The sequence below is a fragment of the Malus domestica genome, chromosome 05 (assembly GCF_042453785.1).
Source record: "Malus domestica chromosome 05, GDT2T_hap1".
In the NCBI taxonomy this organism is placed as follows: Eukaryota; Viridiplantae; Streptophyta; class Magnoliopsida; order Rosales; family Rosaceae; genus Malus; species Malus domestica.
The window spans coordinates 41,137,452-41,159,609 of NC_091665.1; the positions used below are offsets into that span (position 1 = coordinate 41,137,452).

At 38.0% G+C, this 22,158-nt stretch overlaps 4 protein-coding genes and 1 pseudogene across 4 annotated transcripts; 2 read left to right on the forward strand and 3 right to left on the reverse strand.

Moving 5' to 3' along the window:
* Positions 1–554: 554 nt before the first annotated feature.
* Positions 555–2,591, reverse strand: LOC103408885 (pentatricopeptide repeat-containing protein At5g46460, mitochondrial). Its single transcript, XM_008347707.4, is given in 2 exon segments — positions 555–716; positions 718–2,591. Coding segments are annotated over 2 exon segments (1,872 nt in total). The 5' UTR covers positions 2,469–2,591; the 3' UTR covers positions 555–595.
* A 650-nt stretch (positions 2,592–3,241) lies between these two features.
* LOC103408886 (membrane protein PM19L) lies at positions 3,242–4,308 on the forward strand. The gene is made up of 4 exons (XM_008347708.4): positions 3,242–3,489; positions 3,611–3,830; positions 3,936–3,981; positions 4,058–4,308. The coding sequence occupies exons 1-4, from the start codon at positions 3,363–3,365 to the stop codon at positions 4,142–4,144; spliced, it is 480 nt and encodes a 159-aa protein (XP_008345930.2). The 5' UTR covers positions 3,242–3,362; the 3' UTR covers positions 4,145–4,308.
* A 405-nt stretch (positions 4,309–4,713) lies between these two features.
* LOC103408888 (nucleolin 1-like) lies at positions 4,714–7,823 on the reverse strand. The gene is made up of 4 exons (XM_008347709.4): positions 7,392–7,823; positions 6,321–6,961; positions 6,125–6,223; positions 4,714–4,960 (listed from the first exon to the last, which is right to left on the reverse strand). Exons 1-3 carry the CDS (start codon positions 7,480–7,482, stop codon positions 6,131–6,133), a joined length of 825 nt encoding a protein of 274 aa, XP_008345931.1. The 5' UTR covers positions 7,483–7,823; the 3' UTR covers positions 4,714–4,960; positions 6,125–6,130.
* A 3,898-nt stretch (positions 7,824–11,721) lies between these two features.
* On the forward strand, positions 11,722–15,876 carry LOC103434950 (SH3 domain-containing protein 3). Its single transcript, XM_008373331.4, has 10 exons — positions 11,722–12,033; positions 12,841–12,963; positions 13,136–13,205; positions 13,374–13,519; positions 14,226–14,327; positions 14,406–14,603; positions 14,689–14,751; positions 14,839–14,928; positions 15,297–15,371; positions 15,537–15,876. The coding sequence occupies exons 1-10, from the start codon at positions 11,974–11,976 to the stop codon at positions 15,654–15,656; spliced, it is 1,047 nt and encodes a 348-aa protein (XP_008371553.1). The 5' UTR covers positions 11,722–11,973; the 3' UTR covers positions 15,657–15,876.
* Positions 15,834–21,870, reverse strand: LOC103435123 (ABC transporter B family member 9-like; annotated as a pseudogene).
* Between the last annotated feature and the right edge of the window lie 288 nt (positions 21,871–22,158).

The window sequence follows — 22,158 nt, forward strand, 5'->3', positions numbered from 1 at the left end:
TTTTATCGTCATCTCCTCTCTCGGGCATTACATCGAACACCTTCACTCCAATATCAGCTTCCAGTTTTTCCTACTTGTCGAAGTCTGGCTTCCGCGTAATTTTCTTCGTCTTCTTAGGGAACCAAATTGAAGTCTTTGGTTTCGATTTCAGAAGCTGCCTCAGTGCGGTGGTTCTCCGTCGCATGATGATCGGCGCTGTCGATGGTAGGGCGGCTCGCCATTGATGATCTCCGCTACGAGAGCTCGATTTGGTAGCAGTGCAGTCAGATTCAGGCAGAGTCCATTATATAAAGAACTCTCAAAACGGTGCCGTTGGCATCTCAAAGCAAATTTCAATTTTGCTATTTATTTCTCCTTTTTTTCTTTGGCCCCTCCGATTGTTCCATTTCTTTATTTCTCCATTGAATAAAGTTAAAAGTAACAAAAACACCCTCAATTTTTGTCAACTCATTTTGACCCATTGTTTATTTAATTGATTGTATTTTTATCATTTTGGTCATTATCCAATTTTTTTCACGGAACGACTTAAATAATTGATGATGGACAAATTCAAGGACCAAAAATGAGAAATTATGTATCTCAGAGATCATTTTGGCTAAAAAGACTTCTTTTTCAGCCTCAGTATCATGCAAAAGGCAAATCTTTGATCGAAAATGTAACCAACTTCCTTCGATCTTCCTTCTAACCAACCCAGTTTCTGATAAATTTGCTCACTAAGTAACCCAACTGTAACCAGGTTGTTTTACAGTTCTCGTCTGTTTCATCTTCTCTCGAATTCTCGAGACGTCGCTCCATCTATTTGCAGAAGCATATAAATTTGACAGTAAAACATAAGCAGCACTGCAATGCGGGTCAAGATCTTCAATGCGTTTTGCAGCTCTTTCAGCCACGTCGAAATTGCAATGCATCGTGCAAGCGCCAAGTAAAGTTAGCCATACCGTCTTGTTCGCTTGCACGGGCATGTTCTTAATCAGCTCCTCTGCTTCTTCCAACTCACCGCATCGAGCTAAGACATCCACCATACATGCGTAGTGCTCAAGTTTCACCTCGACAGACTTCCGCTGCGAGAAGTATTCGAAAAAGCGTCTTGCTTTCTGTAACATCCCGGAATGGCTGCACGCAGAAAGGAGCCCCGTGAATGTGATTTCATCTGGCTCTACTCCAGCACGTATCATTTGGTTAAAGAGTGTCAAAGCCCACATGCCACAACCGTGTTGCGCACATCCGACTATGGTTGAGTTCCATGACACAATGTTCTTATCACCGATTCTCTTAAATATAACAACTCCATCATTTATGCTTCCACATTTTGTATACAAGACGATGAGTGAATTACCGACAAAGACATCAGTTTCAAAACCTAGCTTAACCGCTGATGTTTGAATCTCCTTGCCCCGATCAAGATCTGCTAATCCGCAACACGAATTCAAAGCACTAGTGAAAGAAGACTGATTAGGAAGGACGCCCGATTTCAGCATGTTCCTGAAAACCCTCAACGCATCTTCGTGTTGACAGTTCAAACCACATCCTGTCAAAAGAGCCGTCCATACTACAACATTCTTATGCAAGCTCTCGTTGAAAACGTTGTACGAATTCTCCATTTGCTTGCAGTTTGCATAGAGTGTTATAAATGAAGCAGCTACATACTCGTCGAAGCAGTACCCTAACTTGACAATCTGACCATGAATCTGAACACCTAAATCTAAACGCAACAAATTTGCAGAAGCTGTCACCACACACACAAGTGTTGTCAAAGTGGGTTGCACACCAGAACCCATCATCTCTCGAAAAAATTGCAAAGCTTCATCCGTCCTCCCAATTCTGTCAAGCCCCCCAATCATCGAAGTCCACGAAATCACATTCTTACAATGCATCACTCCAAACAACTTCTTAGCATCTTCCACTCTTCCATTACTGAAGTATCCATGAATCATCGAATTCCAAACCGCCACATCCCTCACAGGCATCTCGCGAAACAACCGCTCTGCCATCTCAACATCACCAAACTGCAAGAATCCATTCATAATCGTCGTCCACGAAACAACACTCTTTCCAGGCATTCCATCAAAAAGCTCCTTAGCCTTGCTCAAATCCCCACAATCCAAACACCCTTTGATCATCGAATTCCAAGAGACTGCATCCTTCTCAGGCATTTCGTAGAACAGTTTGAGGGCATTGTCGAGCCTGCGCATTCGCGCATACCCCGTGATCATCACGGTGTACAAATCAACGCTGGGAAAAGGGATTTCATTGAAAACTCGGCGAGCTTGGTCTAGATTTTGGTTCTTTAGGTGATCAGAAAGCAGTGATTTGTAAGATGGGGCGGTCAATTTGGTGTAATTCATCAAACCCACCAAGCATTCGGAGAGTTTCGGAAAACTTTTGTGTAAATTGGAGCGTGAAAGGGAGAGTGAAAGTGGAAACTGTGAGGCTCTGAGGCTTTGAAAAATGGCGGGAAATCTTAGCATGACCGTTAATCGGTAACGGTGCAGAAAACCAACGTGCTGCGGAAGACAGACTGGTTGGGTGGTTTACACTAAAACGCTAAAACGCACCGTCTTGTACGCGTCCAAAGTTTCTTGCCCTTCACATATGACTTCAGCTCACTATTTTAACCCAATGCACTTTGAATAAATTAGAAGAGTATTAAACGTAAAAATAAATACAAGCGTGTAGAAGGAGAAAAATAGTGCAAAATCATTTTATTATAAGTTTTTGCTGTTAATAATAAAAATAAATTTGAATTTTATCCAACTCTTATTGCACTAGACAATAATAATTGATCGGTGCAATATTTTTTTCTCTAGTTTGATTCTTGAAGTTCTCACTAACTTAAACGTAGTCAGGGAGGTTTCATTCTTATTGTTCTTGTGGATTAGGACATTTGTCTGGCATAGTGTGTTTGCTTCTTTGCACCCGAGTTTGAATTCTCTTTGTAGTTTAAAGCAGTTTAAACCATTATTTGCATTAAAAAAAATAAATGAGTCAGGAAGGTAACGCTACGTAAACAAAAAATAATAATATATGTGTCCAACTTGATAAGAATACCACTTTCTTTTAATCTCTTAGGAAGAATTGAATGGCACAAAGCCTAGAAAAAGAATGTACCCCAAAAAGAAGACTTAAAAATGTGAGCCAAGTAAGAATCTGGACATTTTTTGCTTGGTTTGCCTTGATCATCAAGCATCCACCTCCTTTACAGCCCCACACATTTAGGGACCAACACCCTCAGCAAGAAAAGAACCAAAACCTTCTTCCAAGTTCCATTCCATATATATAATAAGATCACCCCTTTCTGCTTTAACACATGCAACAACAAGTACAAATCCTTTCTGCATCCAACAGCTTTTGATCCTACAGAAATGGCCAACCAGCAGTTAAAACCCGTTGCCGGTCTGCTTTTGGTTCTCAATTTATGCATGTATGTCATCGTTTTGGGCATTGGAAGCTGGGCCATCAACAGAGCAATCGACCACGGTTTCATTATTGGTAAACGTTCTTAACTGCTTGAGCTACAACCCCTTGTCTCGGTGTCTCTCTTTCTTGTTTTACACTTTTTGTAGTATATGATTTCTTCTATGTATGCTAATGCTGAGTGAGACTTCTGTAGGTCCTGATATTCATCTCCCGGCACATTTTTCCCCCATATACTTCCCCATGGGAAATGCTGCGACCGGGTTCTTTGTGACATTCTCGCTGCTCGCCGGAGTTGTTGGCGCAGCTTCAGCTATTTCCGGTATCAACCATCTTCGATCTTGGACCTCTGAGAGCTTGCCGTCTGCAGCCACAGCTGCTACCATTGCCTGGACCCTCACCGTACTTGCCATGGGGTACTTATAAGTCATTGCCATCCATAATAACAGATGCATAGTTGCATACAATTGTTTGAACTACTTTTTCTCTGTATTAACTGGCTGTTAACCTAATTCGTGCAGCTTCGGTTGCAAGGAGATCGAGCTTCGGATCAGAAATTCCCGCTTGGTAAGATGAAAATTTTATGTTTTGACAAAAATGGTTATCGAACGAACCCTAAAATACTCATTCAATTTCTTTGCAGAGAACAATGGAGGCCTTCTTGATCATCCTTACCGCGACGCAGCTTCTGTATTTAGCAGTCATTCATACCGTTGCATCGAGGAGATGATCTTTTAGAGTAGAACAACTTTTGTGTTTGTGTGCAGCGTCTGAATTCTTGTGTGTTAATTTTATTTTTTTCACTTTTCACTTTGAATAAACCTAGCCATGGTTATGGTATCAATAGTGTGATATAATTGGATTGGATTGAATACATAATGTTTTCAACACTCATCTTATGAATTACGCTCTCAACGCTGGAATTTTTATAGCATGACGTCCAACGCCTTCATCTGGTGTTACTAACTATCCATCACGACTGGTAAATAGAAGATTTTCAACTCCAATCAATAAGATACGTATAACGGCTATGAATGCAAACAAGTACAAGAGCGCAACATGCCAAATAAGCAACAAAATTGATGGAGAGAAAAACCATCAATCAAACACTTTCACTATTCGAGCGATATGCTAATATATAAATTACGGGAAGCGGGATTCGAACTTGGCTACAACAATCAAGTGAAGACTGATTGAGAAGAAGTTGCAAGTTTATGTCACACCACTGGCCTACCAATGCAAAAAAGGAAGTAAAAACAACAGAGAAAACTAGTCTGCAAAATTAACAAGAAAGAAAGGTTGTAAAAGCACGAGATATAAAGCTGCCTACTATTCCCAACACCATCACCACCACAAATCTTAAATTGGTTTTTATCTAATCGGGTTCTTGCCCAGTATTCTTTAGGGGACAAAAATACAAGTTCTAATATCGAAATATCATAAAATTCTCTGAACGTTCTTGATTCTTCACTTCCATAAGCTTCATGAGTCCACTGAAACCCGTCATGCTCGTTTTTTGGTTACAAAACCGCTTCATCCGTTGTTCCTGCATCACAAGAAACCTTGAAAAAGTCAGCCAAGATGCAGTTTAAAAGGTACCACAAACTCGAACGGTAACATCAGTCAATTCCATAGAAAATTGTTATGCAGGAAGGCCATGCTTATATCTCAATGCTGGCATAAAGTTGAGCAATAATCTATAGCTCAGCACCTAAAACTCAGCAACGTTCTCAGAATATGAGACAATTTAAGCAGGTTCGGATCAAATCGGAAAATACCTGACTCTTGAAAAGATCACATTCAGATAGCACGCTTCATAGATAAGGTAAAACAGAAATGCCTAACAAATTCTCCTTTAGGTGAGCCAGCAGCTATCTAACCACTCCTAAACGACAAAATATGAGACCCTGTTCTTTTAATCTCAAGTACAATCTCTATCTACCTTTACAATCGGCATAAGGGACTGTGGACATCAAGATATGAGTTCTTGAACATTTGGAATTCCGGCTTCTATCTAATTTCTTCTCCACGAGGACAGCTGAAAGTCTGAAAGTACTGCTTTAAGTCTCCTTTGGGAAAAAGCCTCAACAATTTCTTCTCCATTCTTATCTTTAGAAAAAAAAATACTTAAATCCAGGCACTATGTATTGTTATAACTTTACTCTTCTTCTCACTGCTTTACTACTCAATACTTGTATAGCGTGACAATCCTACTTGATTGATAACTAAATTTCCTTTTAACTCCGTAAGATAACACATTATGCAAAACATTAAACGTAATTCTCCATCCACTCATTCCATAGGCAACATGATAAACATTATAAAACCCTTCGTATGAGAAAATCGTAACCAAGGCCTTTCGTGGCAACCAATCTTGACATAGTGACTAGGGTGGATATCTCGTATACGAACGCTAGCAGTTTGCCCTGCCTCCTCCAGGGACACTTCCAGTTTTTGGTCACTATTTTTAACTAGAACTGTAATCCATATTCTATAAAAGCATAAATCAGACACCTAGAGACCTTGGTCAGTAAAGATCAAGCATTCAAAATCACATAATTAGAAATGACCACTTAAACAATTATGGCATCCCTGTTACATCATAAACACTTCTGACTACCTCACTGACCCAGTCTGCTCATTTGCATTGACAAATATATAGAGACAAAAGGCAAGACATGTTATTTGAACTTCATAGAAAAATCCCAACCTGAACTCATCTACCGGAGCCTGTTATCACATCCAGAATTCCACAGCAGCTAAGCCAAGATGCTTTTTGCCCCATGGGTGGGGCCGGAGCTACTAGAGGCTGCATAATTCCAGGCAAAGAAATTGCATTTAGTTATGGAAAAAAAAAGAAAGATATAACATCAACCTTTCAATGAAGAAAAAAATGTGGCCAATACCTGCTTTTCAGAATATTCTGGAACCTCAGTATCCTTGATGGGTTCAGCATCATTACTAACTTGGGCCAGAGAAGTACCTAATGATGGCAATGCTTTACTCTCATTTTCTTTAGACGCAGATTCCACCACACTCGAAGATGCCTTGGCAGTATCATTCAGTAATGGCAATGATTTATCCTTAGTTTTCTTTGATACAGGATCCCCAATAGGCAGTGATGTCTCTGTACCATTCTCTAACCCCGCATTTACTACATCATTGGAGATCGCTGCACTTTCATCTAGCGTACTTTCTGTGACAGAAACCTCATGCTTAACAGAATCAACAGAAGGGACACTCTCTGTAGTAGCTGAACTTGTAGTCTTCCCAGCTGGTACATCTTCATTATGAATTTTTTCCTCCGGAACTGAAGCATAGGTATCCTCCTTTCGCCTTCTATTGACAACCCGAGACTCTTCATCTGAACTACTACTGCTAGAGCTTCTAACGTCCCCGTTAGATGATCCCTTTCCAGACTTAGCATCCTCAATAACCACATCTTTGCTCCCAGAATCGTCTTTCAGTTCCCTCTCAATTCCAACTTTATGAACAGCCCCCTCATCCCTAGGCACTCCGTTATCTTGGGAGTTCACATCATTACTTCCTAACATGGTTCAATTCAATCACAAGACTTTCAATCAAAATCATGCAAAGCTTAAGACTTCAATAAACACCCATTAAGCCAATTCAAAACCTAAAAGTGTCAAAGACTCAAAATTCAAAACTGTCATTAGAGAGGGGCATAGAGTACGAAATGAGAGTTTCACTAACTAGCATGCAACCACAATTTGTTCACCCAGAATAAAGCTAAACACATCACATCCGCAAATACCCAACAACCCAAATGGGGGAAAATGAAACAAAATCAAAGCTGCTTGATTCATCCCAACCAACCCAAACCAAAAACACGAAACTGGTAAAAACCCAATTACCCAAATCGATAAAATAACAAGAAAATTTAACTGAAAAGGGTTCGGAAACAATCGAGTGAGAGATGGGTAAGTGTGGGATTGATGAACGGACAAAGAAAGCACCTTGAGGAGGAGGAGGATTGGATGTGCCGTTGTGGGTTTCCTGCTCCTTCTTTTTCTTGGCAGCTTTTCGCTTCTTGGCACCTGATGGCATGATTACAGGCTCTCTCTCTCCTCCTTGTGGGGATTGTACAGCAGGAATGGGGTCTCTCTCTCTCCTCTCGGACGGAGAGACAGATCTTCGTATTATTCAATCGAATTCAAAACCCCCGATAGTCTTCTCCTTCTGTCTCTCTCTAAAAGGTAATTATGTGGGACTCTGTTTTGGTGGCGAGGATCTATAACTGGATATTTTTTAAAATATAATAAAAATTAAAACTTGAAATTGGTAAGAAATAAGGAGAAGAGGATTGGGATTTCCCAAGAAAATTTTCAGGCAATGATCCTCTCTCCCTCTATATATAGATTTGTGTGAAGATTCTATGTGTTTTGGTTGTGCTAGTTTATATAAAAATTGGAGACTTATGTCCGAGTCATCCGGCAACAGTGACGGAGTCAGTAATTTATAATTATAACTATGAAATCATAAAATAGAAGCTTCCAAAAATTGATCATACTTTTTTATATAAAATTGCCTATATATATATGTATTGCAAAAAATTAATTCCATAAACCCTAAAACTCTCAATAAGCCCATGTTGAGAAAAAAATACTGATATGATATGATTGAGAGTTCCGTGATACAACCAAGTGCGATGAAGGGTACCTGACCTAACTTAAACATCGGAGAAGTTTTGAAATAGGAGATATGATTGGGTGAGGAAGGCATTTGCGTGTTTGATAAGTCTTTAGCTTGTTTGAGAATTAGCATGTTATAACTTTTTTTTATAAATAAAACATAACACAAACGATGCAATTTTTGTTTGTTTCAATTTAAAGATATTGATGAAAGTTCTCCTTGTTTCATTTGTCTTAGTTAGTATAGGGATCAAACGACATTTCAAATAGGGGATTTTAGATTTATTGTGGTTAGCAGTACCCAATGCCCCCATATTGGGTTTGTTATTGGCCGAGAGAAGCTTACTTACAATTTGAATGTCATTGTGTCAATATTTTAAAAAATAACGGATTAGCATGAGAAAAAAATTAAATTTTACCATAAACATAATTGATTTGAGATATTGTTACAAACAGCGTTTAGAGGTAAGTCTTAGATTATATAGCATGGGTTATAATTTTAGTGCCAAGTGTCATTTTATTAGTGGGTTCTTGATGTCGATATGTGAATGTTTGAATTTTGGAACGTTCACGAGGAGTGGGAAAAACAAATTGGGGTTGGGCCCTAGAGATTAGAGAGTGGGTCTTTTTTAGGGGAATGTGGCTTAAAATAATTGGGTGCAGGTGTGCGGTATGCAATTTTTGCGTGTCTTTTTGTTTTTCATTTTGGTTCCAAGCGCTAAGACTAAGATATAGTTATGTTAGACTTGGCGCATGGTCGTGTAACTCGTATTTGTCGTGTTCGTATCATATATGTTATCTTATTTGCCTAATAAATAATATGATAATAATCCAATTTATTAAAAGGTTGTATCATTTCATGTCGGATTAATGGGTCGAAATTTCTATACTTAATGTATAAATCTGGAAAATGATATGTTATCTTACTTAACGGGTGACTCGATATTGACTCGAATCGTTAACAAATTCTTAAAGAATGATTCCATAACGATCCGAATTATTAACGAATTGATCTGAAATATGTTATTTTCGTATTATTTTGTGTCGAGTTAACAAGTCTTGCAAAAAAAATCAGTCAAAAATCATGTATTATGTTTTAATTTTGTGTTATGGGACTAATGATTTTTTCTTGGGGTTTTTGGGTTATGTTTATTTGGTTGAGTGGACATAATAATATGAATCCGGGGTGCATGTGATTCTCTGTGAATCTGTGACCGCCATTATTATTTTATGGTTGGAAGTAATGTTTGGCTTTATTATGATGTGATTTGAAAATTTTGATATTGTGCTTCATCTTTTTGCAGCGAAGCCGAATTCTTCATAGAAAAAAAAGTAAATAAATATATTTATTTATTTTGGTAATTTGAGAAAAATTTAACTAAATTAATTTTAAACTACGAAAATGGGATTTGAATTTGAATAAAAAGGACGAGCACACTAATCTAACAACTTAATTAAGTCAAAAAGTATGCACCCACCTTCTTATGCAACGATCTAATATCATATGTTGTCAACAAGACATGCACATATAAAGAAATTAAAACCATTGACTTTTACAACAAAAATGAATGTAAGTGAAAGAGTAGGTTGTGAAGTTTCATATTCTAAGTTCGTTGAACATATGCGAGAAAATAATCGTTGTAATTGTCGTATTATCATGTAATGTTATTTTATTATTTTGTTGTAAATGTATATATAATATTGATTTGTTAAGTTTTGAAGAATCAACAACAATTCTCTTTAAAAATATCAATCATATTAGATAATCATATTATACGTGCAACTTAATAACACCTTGTACGTTCTAATCTTTAACATGTATATATAAACGAAATAACTAGATACTATTGCAATAATGTTTTATCTCACTTTGTCGAGAAATGTTGCAAACTCCAATACCCCACTCACAAATAAAAAAGAAAAATATCAAAGAAAAAAAATAAGGAAAACGAGTGATGCTTGAGAAAGTGTCTACTTAAACAATAATTTGTAAATTACATAATGTGTCGGTTGATGATTGAATTTTCTCTTTAAACCACTAAAAAAGGAAACAAACCATCAACCATCGCATCACGTAATCTACAAAATATAATCTAAAGAGATGATATCCCAACTATTTTCTCGATTGATGGTCAAATTTCTTTTTTAAATTATTTAAAAAAATTCAATCATAAACCGCTGCATCCCGTTGTTTACAAAAAATAATCTAAAAATCTATGTGGATAACTCTTGTAAAGTGAGGAGGCATGCTACTGCGTCTTCTCACACACATCATACTCAAAAGTGATTCAACATCCTTGACTTGTCTGATATGATTATTTATTTTATAATATAATATTTTAAACAGGTGTTTAAAGTTTAATGTGGACAACGATAATATTAATAATACCAAATTTGACAACATAACATTCAAGATTAATGATTAAGACGTTGGACGATGCCACTTAAACCTTTCATTATGAATATTGATTAAGTCGGGATCTGTCGGCAGACCCAATTCTAATAAACGTGCTTGTATTGATAAGGGTTTCGTAAGCAAATTTGGATTAAACTAGTTAGTTCCGACATCGTATTTTTTGAACTCATATTTTGAATTTTCTGTATAGCAGATTAAAGGAAAAAAAATTTGAAATGTTATACAAATTTTTACATTTTTTTTCAATTTGTCATTTTATCTTAACTGCATTAAGTTTTCCAAATTAGTAACTTGTCTTCAAGGTTAACTCCCCTTCAAATAAGTTGCCTTTGACAACCCTTCAAATAAGTTGCCTTTGACAAAAAAATTCTAAGGTTCCTGAAAAAATATAAGAAAGGGTTGACCTAGTGTACGATGATATGAGGGTTTTTCGTTTGAAAAAGGAGAACGACCTGCATTCACTTCTCTGTGTTTTGGAGTGAACATGGCTAAAAAATATAGTCATTGAGGACCCTTCAATCTATGGTAGTGTTGGATGATAAACTTTATATTGAAATATCCTAAATAATCCTAAACACAAATCATGTGACTTATTTTATATGCAAAACATAACAGAGTTAGAGTGAGATGACAAATTAATGATTTCGGAAAATTAGTACGACAAATCGCTTCAAAATTTTAGTTCATAGGACAAATTGAAAAAAATGTATAACTTCATATGACATTTTAAAAACAATTTCCTAGTTTAAAATATAATTTTTCTGTAAGTAGTCGATTTCCTTATTAAATAAGACATTTCTCTTCAACTATCTGCGTTTCAAGTTCAACTTATCTCTTCTCATTCTTTAATATAAACCAACAAACATAAAAGTTTCATTGACCATGCTCAAAGAATTAGATGGACATTGAACCAGGATCATCTCCTGAGCAATTCCCTAGGGATCCTAGGGATCCCGCAATTATGTCCGTTCATCGTATATCGTGTGGTTAGAAATCATTTAAAATTTAAATTTTAAAATTCAAATATGTATAGTACCTAACGAAAACTGATCGTAAGATATAAAATTAACGGACAAGATTGCGGGATCCCTAGGATCCCTAGGAAATTGCTCAAGAGATGATCCTGGTTCATGGACATTATACAGACCAAAGATCCAATGTAAGTCCACTGTTTAGGCCCATGATCAAGATCTTCCAATCAACTCCATCCGACGGTCAAGAGCCTAAGAAAATCATACACCTCACCACCACAGAAACATTTCCCAGAAAACAGAGCAGCACTTTTCACTTTCTTTATGTACTTCTCCGAACCCAACCCAGTCTCTGAAAAATTCTACTTCGATTTCAGAGTTGCAGATCCATAAACCTTCATATCCAAAATCTCACTCACTTCACCAACAATCCGTCGTCGTTTTGAGCTGGATCTCAGTTCTCTACTCTTCAAGGAAACAGAGCCTGAAGAGGAAGAGGGAGAAGAAGAAGAAGAAGAAGATGGATGCTATAAGGAAGCAAGCCAGTAAGCTCCGAGAGCAGGTCGCCAAGCAGCAGCAGGTGATTTACGAACAACCCATTTCTTTGTTTTTTAATTTTCTCGTTCTCGTTCTCGTTCTTTTTTATTTTTTGAAGTAAAGTTTTAAGCTTGCTGGTTCACTGTTTGGTTACTGAGAAAATGCGGCGGTGGATTTCCTGCTTTGTGCTTGTGTTGATTTTCTAAATAATGAATTGGGTTGTAAATTTGAAGTGATTTCAGTGAACCCAGTTCGTTATTCGATCGAAAATTTTACTGTTGTTGATTTCTTGAGAGAAGAATGGAGCTAGTTAATTGAATTAAGCAAATTCTGTTCATTTGGATTTGAATCGTCAATCCGGATCACCTAAATCTGAAAATTTGTTCCTTTTCTGTAATCTGTATAGAACCAGTGAGCAAATATAGTTTGAATTCGCTGTATTTGTTTGTATCGAATTTCTTGGCGAAGGGGAAGATTGAATTCATTGTTTTTCAAATGAACCCGAATTCGGTAATTATCTGTACACTTTGTTGACAAAATTCAGTAGTGGTCGATGATTTTTGATAGCACACTTTATGCAATATATAGCAAACACCACCCTTGGACAAGTGTAGAAAATAGCACACTTTATGCGTTCGATGATAGTAGAGACAGGTGTAGAAAATACCACCCTCGGATTGCTAACTTAAATTATATAAGTTCATATAGCACTCCATTATGGTTCTTCTGCGACTCCGTTCTTTCGATTTATCAACTTTTTTTAGCTTGTTAGAAATATTCATCCATTGATTAGTTGCTATTGTTTCTGTCCCACCAATTTGATGTTGTAATTTTGTTTTCAAATTTTCAGGCTGTGATAAAACAGTTCAGTGGGACTGGTTATGAAAGCTCAGATGTAATGGTAATAGATGAGGTTGAGATGCAGAGACATCAGCAGCTAGAGAAACTGTACAGGTCCACTCGTGCAGGAAAGGTATATTTTAAATGTGACCAACAGCCATTTTGAAATTATACATTAACTTAAAACGATATATTCTTTCTGTCTTCGTTAAAAAAAAGCAAAGCACTCCTGTCGTGCTTTTCTAAGATGTTTAATATCTTTAAGGTTGGTGCCAGAAACTGATTTTCGCTGTATTTATTCTCAGGATTTTCAGAAAGAAGTTGTTAAAGCAGCAGAAGCATTCACAGCCATAGGGTATAAGCATATTGAAGCAGGTAGAAATTTGTTATTCGTTATCGGTGACATTGGATTTCTATGGGGAAATGTGTATTGGAGTGAATAACCTTAGCCTATGAAATTAGTTTCATAACTTCACTTAGTAAATGGAACACATATGCCTTTGTAGTTGCACTTATTACTTGTAAACTTTTCGTGGTAGCCAGGAACCAAGTTGTCTGAGGACTGTAGCAGATATGGTGCGGAAAACACCAGTGACAAGATTTTAGCTAAGGGTGCATCTATATATGGTGATGCTCGTAAGCATGTAGAAAAGGAACAAGAAGACTTGAATAAGCTGTTATCTTCACAGGTTGACTTCTGAATATAGTTTTATATATGTTGTGCTTATGACATCATCATTGGGTTGTTTCTATCATTTGTTGTAATTCGTAAACAGTTCTTAAAGAATTAGTTACATTGTTGGATACATGATTCATCCATACACAGGCATGCTTGCACATACAACATTTTTATATAACTTTTTGGATGACAAAAGTCTTCTGTATTTTTGACGATTATTTCTCAACCATGGTTGCATTTTAGTCATCACTGGAGTATTGTAGCCATTTTGTGCTGTGATGCAGGACATGAATTCTTTCATGGATATTTTTTGAAGTATACATGTTTGTGGATTGAGGTCGCACTTGGTGCGATAGCAAGTGCCTTCGCCCATGAGCGGTAGGTCTCGGGTTCGAGACTTGGGAGCAGCCTCTCTATAAATGGGAGTAAGGCTAGCCGACATTCACCTCTCCCAGACCCTGCTTAAAGCGGGAGCCTTGTGCACTGGGTACGACCTTTATACATGTTTGTGGATTAGAATTATATTTTAGAATGGTATTGATTGAAGTATATTACACTTACCATTGAAGCTTTTGAGTAGCTTGCAACTTTAGATGGATGTTTTATACAATTAAATTTGTATACGTCGACTTCATTTTTTAAGATTGTAATTATAATAATATTATTACGAGTGAATTAAGATGGAGCATGTAACTTATCCTTCACTGTTTTATTAGATTTTAGATCCGTTAAGAGCAATGATAGTTGGTGCTCCTTTGGAAGATGCTCGTCATCTAGCTCAACGTTATAGTCGAATGAGACAGGAAGCAGAGACACAGGTAAAATACGTTCCTATCTTATCATGCTTGATTTATTTGCCTTTTGCCAGCATATTAGTGACCTTAAGAAAACAACAGGCGGTTGAAGTTTCCAGAAGACAAGCACGAGTAAGAGAACTTCCAAATCCTGAAAATGTTGCAAAGCTGCAGGCAGCGGAAGCCAAGATGAAAGAATTAAAAGCAAACATGGCAGTTCTGGGTATTGAAGCTTCAGCTGCATTGGCTGCTGTGGAAGCACAGCAGCAAAGACTAACTTTCCAGAGGCTTGTTGCACTGGTAAGAACGCACATGATTTCAGATGATTAGTTTTTATGTTGAAATTTATAGTGATTCTACAGCTATATGCGTATGCACTGTTAAGGTTGAAGGAGAGAAGAATTATCATCTGAGAGTAGCTGCCATACTTGGTGAGGTTGAAGCTGAGGTCAGTTCCACTCAGGATTGTCTTTTAAAGAAAAGCATTTCCGATTTGATTATATATACTTATGTTATGGCCTGGATTTTGTGGCAGTTGGTCTCAGAGAAACAACGGAAAGAGTCTGCTCCTCCTGTGATTCCACAAGAGAACGGCTCAGAGAAAACAATGTACTTCTTGGCTGAAGTATGCTACTTTTCTTATCCGGGATGCTGTATTTCTGATTGCTTAATCAAACTTAAAGTATTAAAAGAAACTTTATTTACCCTTTTATACAAAGATTAACACGGGAATACACAATAGGCTGCATATTGCAGGGGTCATATAATTGTAGAGAAAGTTAACAATTTAGGTTGGATAGAAAGAAGGGAGAGAGGAATTAACAGATAAGATAGTAAAAGATGAGATAAGTGTTCTTCGTTTTCTATTCTTAGAACTGTAGGCCTTAAATATCCAGTTTTGTGCCTGTTTTAGCCATTCTTGAACTGGCTCTATGACATATCATACTTCAAGTGCGTCAAAGATTCTGAACTTGTATGTTTTTACTCTTTCAGGCAACACATTCTTTCAGTGCTGCATCAGAGAAGGAACTAAGCTTGTCAGTAGGTGACTACGTTGTTGTGCGAAAGGTAATCTCCTCGACACCAGTCTTTAAAATGTTCATCAGCACACTGAAATATTGGTTGACATTTTGCTGCTCTGGATTAAACTCGCCAAATCTTAAGTTTTTCTTTGTTTGAATTAACGTGCCTAATGTTCTCTTGTTTGCTGTTCTGGAAAACTTTGTTATTCAGGTGAGTCCATCAGGATGGTCAGAAGGAGAGTGCAAAGGTAAAGGAGGATGGTTTCCGACAGCCTATGTGGAGAAACGCCAGCGGATTCCATCCAGCGATCTCGATGGTGAAGTTTACTGAGCCCTCCTCAACCATTCATCCCGGTAGTTTCCTTTGTAGGACTCTCGTCATGTACACAATAACAAAAAATTGTCTAGACATGATGTTTGGTTTTCTCATGTGCTCGTTTGGTGTCGTCCCATGATGTACTCAGGACGTGCGTGTGCATATTGTTTCGTACAAATTTTCCAGACAGAATGCTACATAAATATGTAATTTAATTGATTCCCCTTCATTAAAATTGCTCATCGTTTCAAAAAGGAGAGAATTGGTGCTTGTCAGTCCTAAACTCAAAACTCAAAACTAAAATGTGTGCCTCGGGTCTGTGATACCGAAAATTTACTCGAATTCTGCTTGTCCAACTTCTTTATGTGTTCGAGCTGGAATGAAGTGCCACCAAAGAAGCGTAAGCCCCGTCAGCGATATTCATTAGGAAATCATGGCTTCCCTTCTCCGCAATCACGCCATTCTTCACCACCGCGATCGTGTCTGCTCCTTTGATTGTGCTAAGCCGGTGCGCGACTACAACGGTTGTTCTGTTCACCATAACCCTGTCCAATGCGTCTTGCACTTTGCGTTCGGACTCTGCATCCAGTGCGCTCGTAGCTTCATCAAGTAGAAGGATTTTCGGGTCCTTGAGTATAGCCCTCGCAATGGTGATTCTTTGCTTCTGACCTCCTGATAGCTGAACCCCTCGTTCGCCTACTGAGGTGTCGTAGCCTTGAGGCAATGAAGATATGACATTGTGCACGTTAGCTGCCGTGGTTGCTGCTATGATCTCTTCCTCGGTAACATCTCCTGGCTTGCCGTATGCAATGTTGGAACGAATGGACTCGTTGAAGAGAACTAGTTCTTGACCAACCAACCCTATCTGCTGCCTCAGCCAATTTAGATTGAACTTTTGGATTTCTACTCCGTCTAGTAGCACTCGCCCTGAATCAGGATCGTAGAATCTCTCTATGAGGGCTATTACCGTCGACTTCCCGCTGCCACTCTCTCCAACCAAAGCAACAGTCCGCAGATGGAATTTTAAGCTAAGCATGCAATATATAACTCAAGGGAAGAGATTTCCGCACACCCTGTTTACTTTTTTGCCTTGATTCTCCTTTGATTTATTCGATTCAAACTCCAAAACAGCGGTGTTGCAGAAACCAGTTCCCATAATCAAATGCAAATAAATAAAACAGACACTCTCAAAACAAACTGGTGGTGGTAATTACCTTTCCAGAGGGCATCTTCAAACAAAGGTCTCTGAATATCTGCACATCTGGGCGCGTAGGATACTTAAAGCTGACACGCTCAAGCTCGATTTCTCCAATTAAATGTGATGGCGTCATGCCTTCATCGCTGCTCGAGTCAATCTTAGGCTTGCTGTCGAGAATTTGAAATATCGAAGCTGCTGAGTCCTTGGCTTTGTTGAAGTCAGGAGCCAGCTAGTAGATTGTGAGACCCCCATTGCAGACATTGTTACAGCGAAGAAAACCTGTGAAAAAAAATGAATTGTTAAGAGTTAGAGCAGAACAGCAAAAGCACTTTGTCGATGAAGTTAAGGAGTAAATTAAGAACAAGAACAGTGAAAATCTCACCATGAATACTTGTTCAAATGTAGCTTGACCATGTTTCACAAGAATAGCTCCAATATAGAAAACCAACGCATTTGTGCAGAACATTATGAAGAACGAAAAGCCAAAGCCAAAACCACTTACTACTCCTAACCGTACCCTCACACTTCTTCTCGTATGCCTCCATCACCTTCTTCTCAGAACAAAATGATTCAACTGTTCGGATGCTACCAATCGCATCGTTTGCCACTTGACCAGCTTCTTCATACATAAGGTGCAGATATTCAAAACGTTACAAGCATATTCAGCAAATTTTTTGTTCGAAAAAATATAAAAATCTCGGGCAAGACTCTCACCTTGGCATCTGCACTAAACCCTTTAAGAAATTTTGCCTGAAGTGTTCCTTGCAGAATCATCACCGGCGAAATGGCTAAAACTATCAGCGCCAGTTTCCAGTTAGCTGTGAAGCCTATAATGAACCCTGCCATGATTGTTGCTATATTCTGCACAATCAACGCTAAGGCGTCACCAACAAGACTCTTAATAACCGAAGCATCTGTAGATAACCTTGCACCAATGGCGCCGCTGAAAGAACACAAGATTTCAGTTAGAACTTAAAATACTGAGAGTTCAAAGCTCGCCAAAATTACCATTTCAATTAACATACCTTGAATTTTCAGGGTCATCAAACCAACTGACTTGCTGGTGCACAACCTTCTGGAATGACAAGGCACGAATTCTCTCTACCAATTTACCACCGGCGACTCAAAAAAAGAAATTCTGCACAGGAATCACCAACAGACCTGTGCAAGCTAAACCTACATAAACTAATGCCCATTTTCTGCAATCCTGCCTAAGCTCATTGGGTGGTTCGTAGAAAATTCTTATGGCTTTCGTGAGTAGTAAGCCAAAGATGAGGAAAATTACTCCATGCCCTGCTGCAGCAATGGATCCTAGCAGCAAAACTGGAAGCTCAGGTTTGTAAAGGGCTGCCAGCCTTCGGATTGAAACTGTTTTGCGCTCTTTGGGATCAACCTTAGGCCTGTCATGATCGCCCTCGTGTTCTACTTCACTCTCTTGTATATCAATTGGACCGGGAATGCCAAAGCCAATAGTGAATGAGTGCCGGCTACCTGGTGAGCCTCTGCTTATAGACCTCCTCATTGATAATATCTGGTTCCCACAGCTGAGCATAGTCCTATCTATATCTAAGCTGGTATCCACTCTATTTGGATCAGAGGTTTGTGTTTTGTTGTCCACTTTCGATCCTTCTTGCAAGCGGATTAGTTGGCTGTAAGCCCCTTCTGGATCTTTGGTCAACTCATCATGAGTCCCTATAACCAATCCAATGGAAACGTTAGCTTGAGGATCTCAAGTGTGTCAAAAATTGAGAATGATAGCATAGGCACGCGTGTTGTCCTTACCTTTTTCCACAATTTTGCCTCTGTGCACCACTGCTATGCAGTCAGCATTCCTAATAGTTGTCAACCGATGCGCAACAACTATGGTTGTGCAATTTGACATCAAGTTCACCAATGCATCTTGAACAATCTTTTCGGACTCAGCATCCAGCGCGCTTGTTGCTTCATCAAGAAGAAGAATTCTCGGGTTCTTTAGAATGGCTCTTGCAATTGCAATTCTCTGCTTTTGTCCACCGGATAGAGATGTCCCGTGCTCACCTACCATTGTGTCGATTCCCTGTAAAGAAACGCAGGATTTCATATTACAGATACCAATCTCCGAAAAAAAAATGTCAAAGCAGAACTTTATAAGAACATGAAAACTTTAAAAAGTCGGTTTACCTGGGGTAGCTTATCAATGAATTTTGCAGCATTTGCAAGCTCAGTTGCTCTTCTAATCTCCTCATCAGTTGCATCATCCTTCCCATATGATATGTTCTCCCTTATAGTGGTGGTAAAGAGGTTTGGTTCCTGACTAACCAGCCCGATCTTCTCCCTTATCGCTTTAAGCTGAAACTTCTTTAAGTCCACGCCATCTATAAGTACTTCACCGGCTTCTGGATCATAAAACCTTTCTACTAGCCCAATCACTGTCGACTTCCCGCTTCCACTCTCCCCGACCAAAGCGGTGGTTGTGCCACTTGGAACATATAATGAGAACCCACCAAAGATCGGTACGGCTGGTCTGGCAGGGTACCTGAAATACACGTCTTTGAGTTCGACATCACCTTTGACATATTCCAATAGAATTCCACTTGTGTCGTAGGGATCGATAGTTGGATTTCGGCTGATGGTTTCAAACATTTTATATGCAGCAGCTTTCCCTGATGCAAATGCATTCAAAGACGGTGATGCAAATGCAAATGCATTCAGAAAGTGAAAATGTCATCATCTTAATTCACAAAAAACATTATGAAAACTAGTTAAGCATGCACACTGAACATGGTTCTACACAATGCAAAATATATCATGCCATTACCGAATCAGAAAACCAGTATATATACTTACTGTCCACCAATCATGAGTGCAAATATAACATTTATGACTTGGCCTCCATTGTATCCTCGCGTGATGATCAATTGGGCTCCATACCATACCGCAAGCACGTATGAGCTGAAGATGACAAGCATTAATATTCCAAGTCCAAGCCCTGTGACTAGCCCTTGATGAACCATAGTATTGTAGGCAACTTTTAGCTTCTGGTTGTACTTTTCAATTGCTTGCTTCTCCCCAGTGAAAGATGCAACCTGAAACACATTTTTTTTGTTTTTCAAAAATCAATTGATTAAGATAACATGTAATTAGTTATGAACTCTGAAGAGTTAAATTAAGGAGATTTAGCATCAAGGCCTTGCTGTTCTAATGGAACCAACTGTTTGTTCTACTATATTGCCAGCTTCTGCATAAGCAGACTGTCCGCAAGACGACATTTTCGACATGATAATAGCCATGATTGCACCAGCAATGACAATAGCAGGAATGGTTGCTAGCAATACAACGGTGAGGCGCCACCCTTTGACAAAAGCAATCACAAAACCACCAAGAAAAGTTGAACAAAGTTGGATAAACTTCCCCACCTGCCACAAATTAACAAACCCCTCATTATATATACGTATATACATATGTGTGAAGTTGAAGACCAAATGAAACCATAAGACTTCTTCACAAACAAACCATTCAAAATTCCCTTCCATTGTCATAAGTACTTAAAAGCACCGTCTTGGACAGAAAAATAAACCCGTGGACTCAACTATTATTACGCCATTGCAATACAGATGAAGGGTTTTCCTCTAAAGTTTGTTTTTTTAAAGTGTTTTCACTAACATTGTAAGGTGTCGACGGGGAATAAACTAACACTTTTCAGTATTAATTAGAAGTTAAGCCAAAAACAAGGTAGCTTAATTAGTAAGTTAATTACCTTTTCCCCCATGGCTGATTGAATAAGAATGGTGTCCCCAGACATCCTGCCAATGATCTCTCCAGTGCTAGTTTCAGTGTCAAAGAAGGCAATGTCCTGCCTTAGGATTGCCTTCATGTACTTGCCTCTAATTCTAGCAGCCTGCCTTTCTCCTGTCACCAGCCAACATGCCACCTCTACAAATTCACAGAAACCCAATTAACAAAGTAAATAAATTTATGAGATAACGAAACCCAATTAACAAAGTAATTAATTTTATGAAATAATTAACAGAAATAAGAAGAAAAATAGAAGAAAATAATTTAGGATCATTGAGGCTTACGTAGAAGTGCCGCAGCTCCAGTGCCAATGGCCAAGTACACAAATTGTAGAGACACCTGCAAAAAATGGTTCAGAAAAAAATGACTTGGAAAGAAGTACATGCATGCAAAGTAACCTAGAAAAAGTGGTTTTTGGTTGATAAAAATATATTTTTCTTTTTACGGTAAAAAAAAAAAAAAAAAAAAAACAAGAATAAATGAAGATAGATAAAAGAATAGGGTTCTTCTGAAACTCTTCCAAGAAACGCAAAGAAAGCTGTAGACTCTTTGAATTCCAAAGATTTTCGGTGTTTCTTAAAACCAGTTAGGGAAATAGATGGTTAAGTTTCCAAGATTTCTTGATTAACTAGAGTCCATATAATTAACATGTTGCATTACCATAACCAATCAAAGAACCCAGAAAACTCAGAAACGATGATCAAACAAAAAAACCCAGAAAATTCAGAAACCAAAAATCTCGTTGTATTCGGAAGAAAAGAAGAAATGAAAGTCAGAAAACCAAGAATCTTGACGTGCTTGTAAATTTGTAATCAAGAACATGAATGCATGTATGTATATGTATTTGTACCTTAGAGACCATGGGAACGATATGACCAGGATCGGTGGAACCAAAGGTGTTGATAAGATTGCCAAACACAAGAGTCATGACCGGCGGCGACAGTCCATTCCCCACGGCACATATCGTTGCAACGATCATCAACGCCACGTCCAAACGGTCTGCAAACGAGAAGAGCTTAAAGAAGGCGACTTCCTCCTTTTCTTGAACTTCTTTCGCTTGTGACCCATTACTGAAAATATGACTTTAGCCCTTGAAACTTAAGTTTTTTTACATAAAATCCGACATAGTCTTTTTATCTAAATAAAACCCAATGACTAGGCTCCACATAAGCAAATTCATTAATTTTGCTTGCCTTTACACATTTTACATTTTGCAGATGCCTAAAATACCCCTAATTACCGTTTTAATGTAAACATTTAATTCTATGCAAATTTGAAAGGAGAGATTAATGGAAAAAAATGCATTAATGTTTAAAATAATAATATGTCATAACAAATTGTATGTTAAGGAAAAAAAGAACTAATAATGTTATACTTTCCTTAAGATTTCGTAATTGTTTTTCAAATTTGCATAAAATTAGACAATTTTAATTTAATCTTGTCATTTTCTTACCAAATGAAAATATGAAAGAGCACTATAAAATAATTTAGCTATATTTAAAAAATATAGGTAAATTATTTGGACATGTGTATTAGTAATAAATT

What these genes read in the sequence shown, in the direction of transcription:
- LOC103408886 (XM_008347708.4), top strand. Translation starts at nt 3,363, where the DNA reads ATGGCCAACCAGCAGTTAAAACCCGTTGCCGGTCTGCTTTTGGTTCTC. An exon ending in CGACCACGGTTTCATTATTG is followed by an intron (nt 3,490 to 3,610) that starts GTAAACGTTCTT and finishes AGACTTCTGTAG; the next exon opens with GTCCTGATATTCATCTCCCG. An exon ending in CTCACCGTACTTGCCATGGG is followed by an intron (nt 3,831 to 3,935) that starts GTACTTATAAGT and finishes TAATTCGTGCAG; the next exon opens with CTTCGGTTGCAAGGAGATCG.
- LOC103408888 (XM_008347709.4), bottom strand. Translation starts at nt 7,482, where the DNA reads ATGCCATCAGGTGCCAAGAAGCGAAAAGCTGCCAAGAAAAAGAAGGAG. An exon ending in CAATCCTCCTCCTCCTCAAG is followed by an intron (nt 6,962 to 7,391) that starts GTGCTTTCTTTG and finishes GAACCATGTTAG; the next exon opens with GAAGTAATGATGTGAACTCC. An exon ending in CAGAATATTCTGAAAAGCAG is followed by an intron (nt 6,224 to 6,320) that starts GTATTGGCCACA and finishes GGAATTATGCAG; the next exon opens with CCTCTAGTAGCTCCGGCCCC.
- LOC103434950 (XM_008373331.4), top strand. Translation starts at nt 11,974, where the DNA reads ATGGATGCTATAAGGAAGCAAGCCAGTAAGCTCCGAGAGCAGGTCGCC. An exon ending in AGGTCGCCAAGCAGCAGCAG is followed by an intron (nt 12,034 to 12,840) that starts GTGATTTACGAA and finishes TCAAATTTTCAG; the next exon opens with GCTGTGATAAAACAGTTCAG. An exon ending in TCCAGAGGCTTGTTGCACTG is followed by an intron (nt 14,604 to 14,688) that starts GTAAGAACGCAC and finishes TGCACTGTTAAG; the next exon opens with GTTGAAGGAGAGAAGAATTA.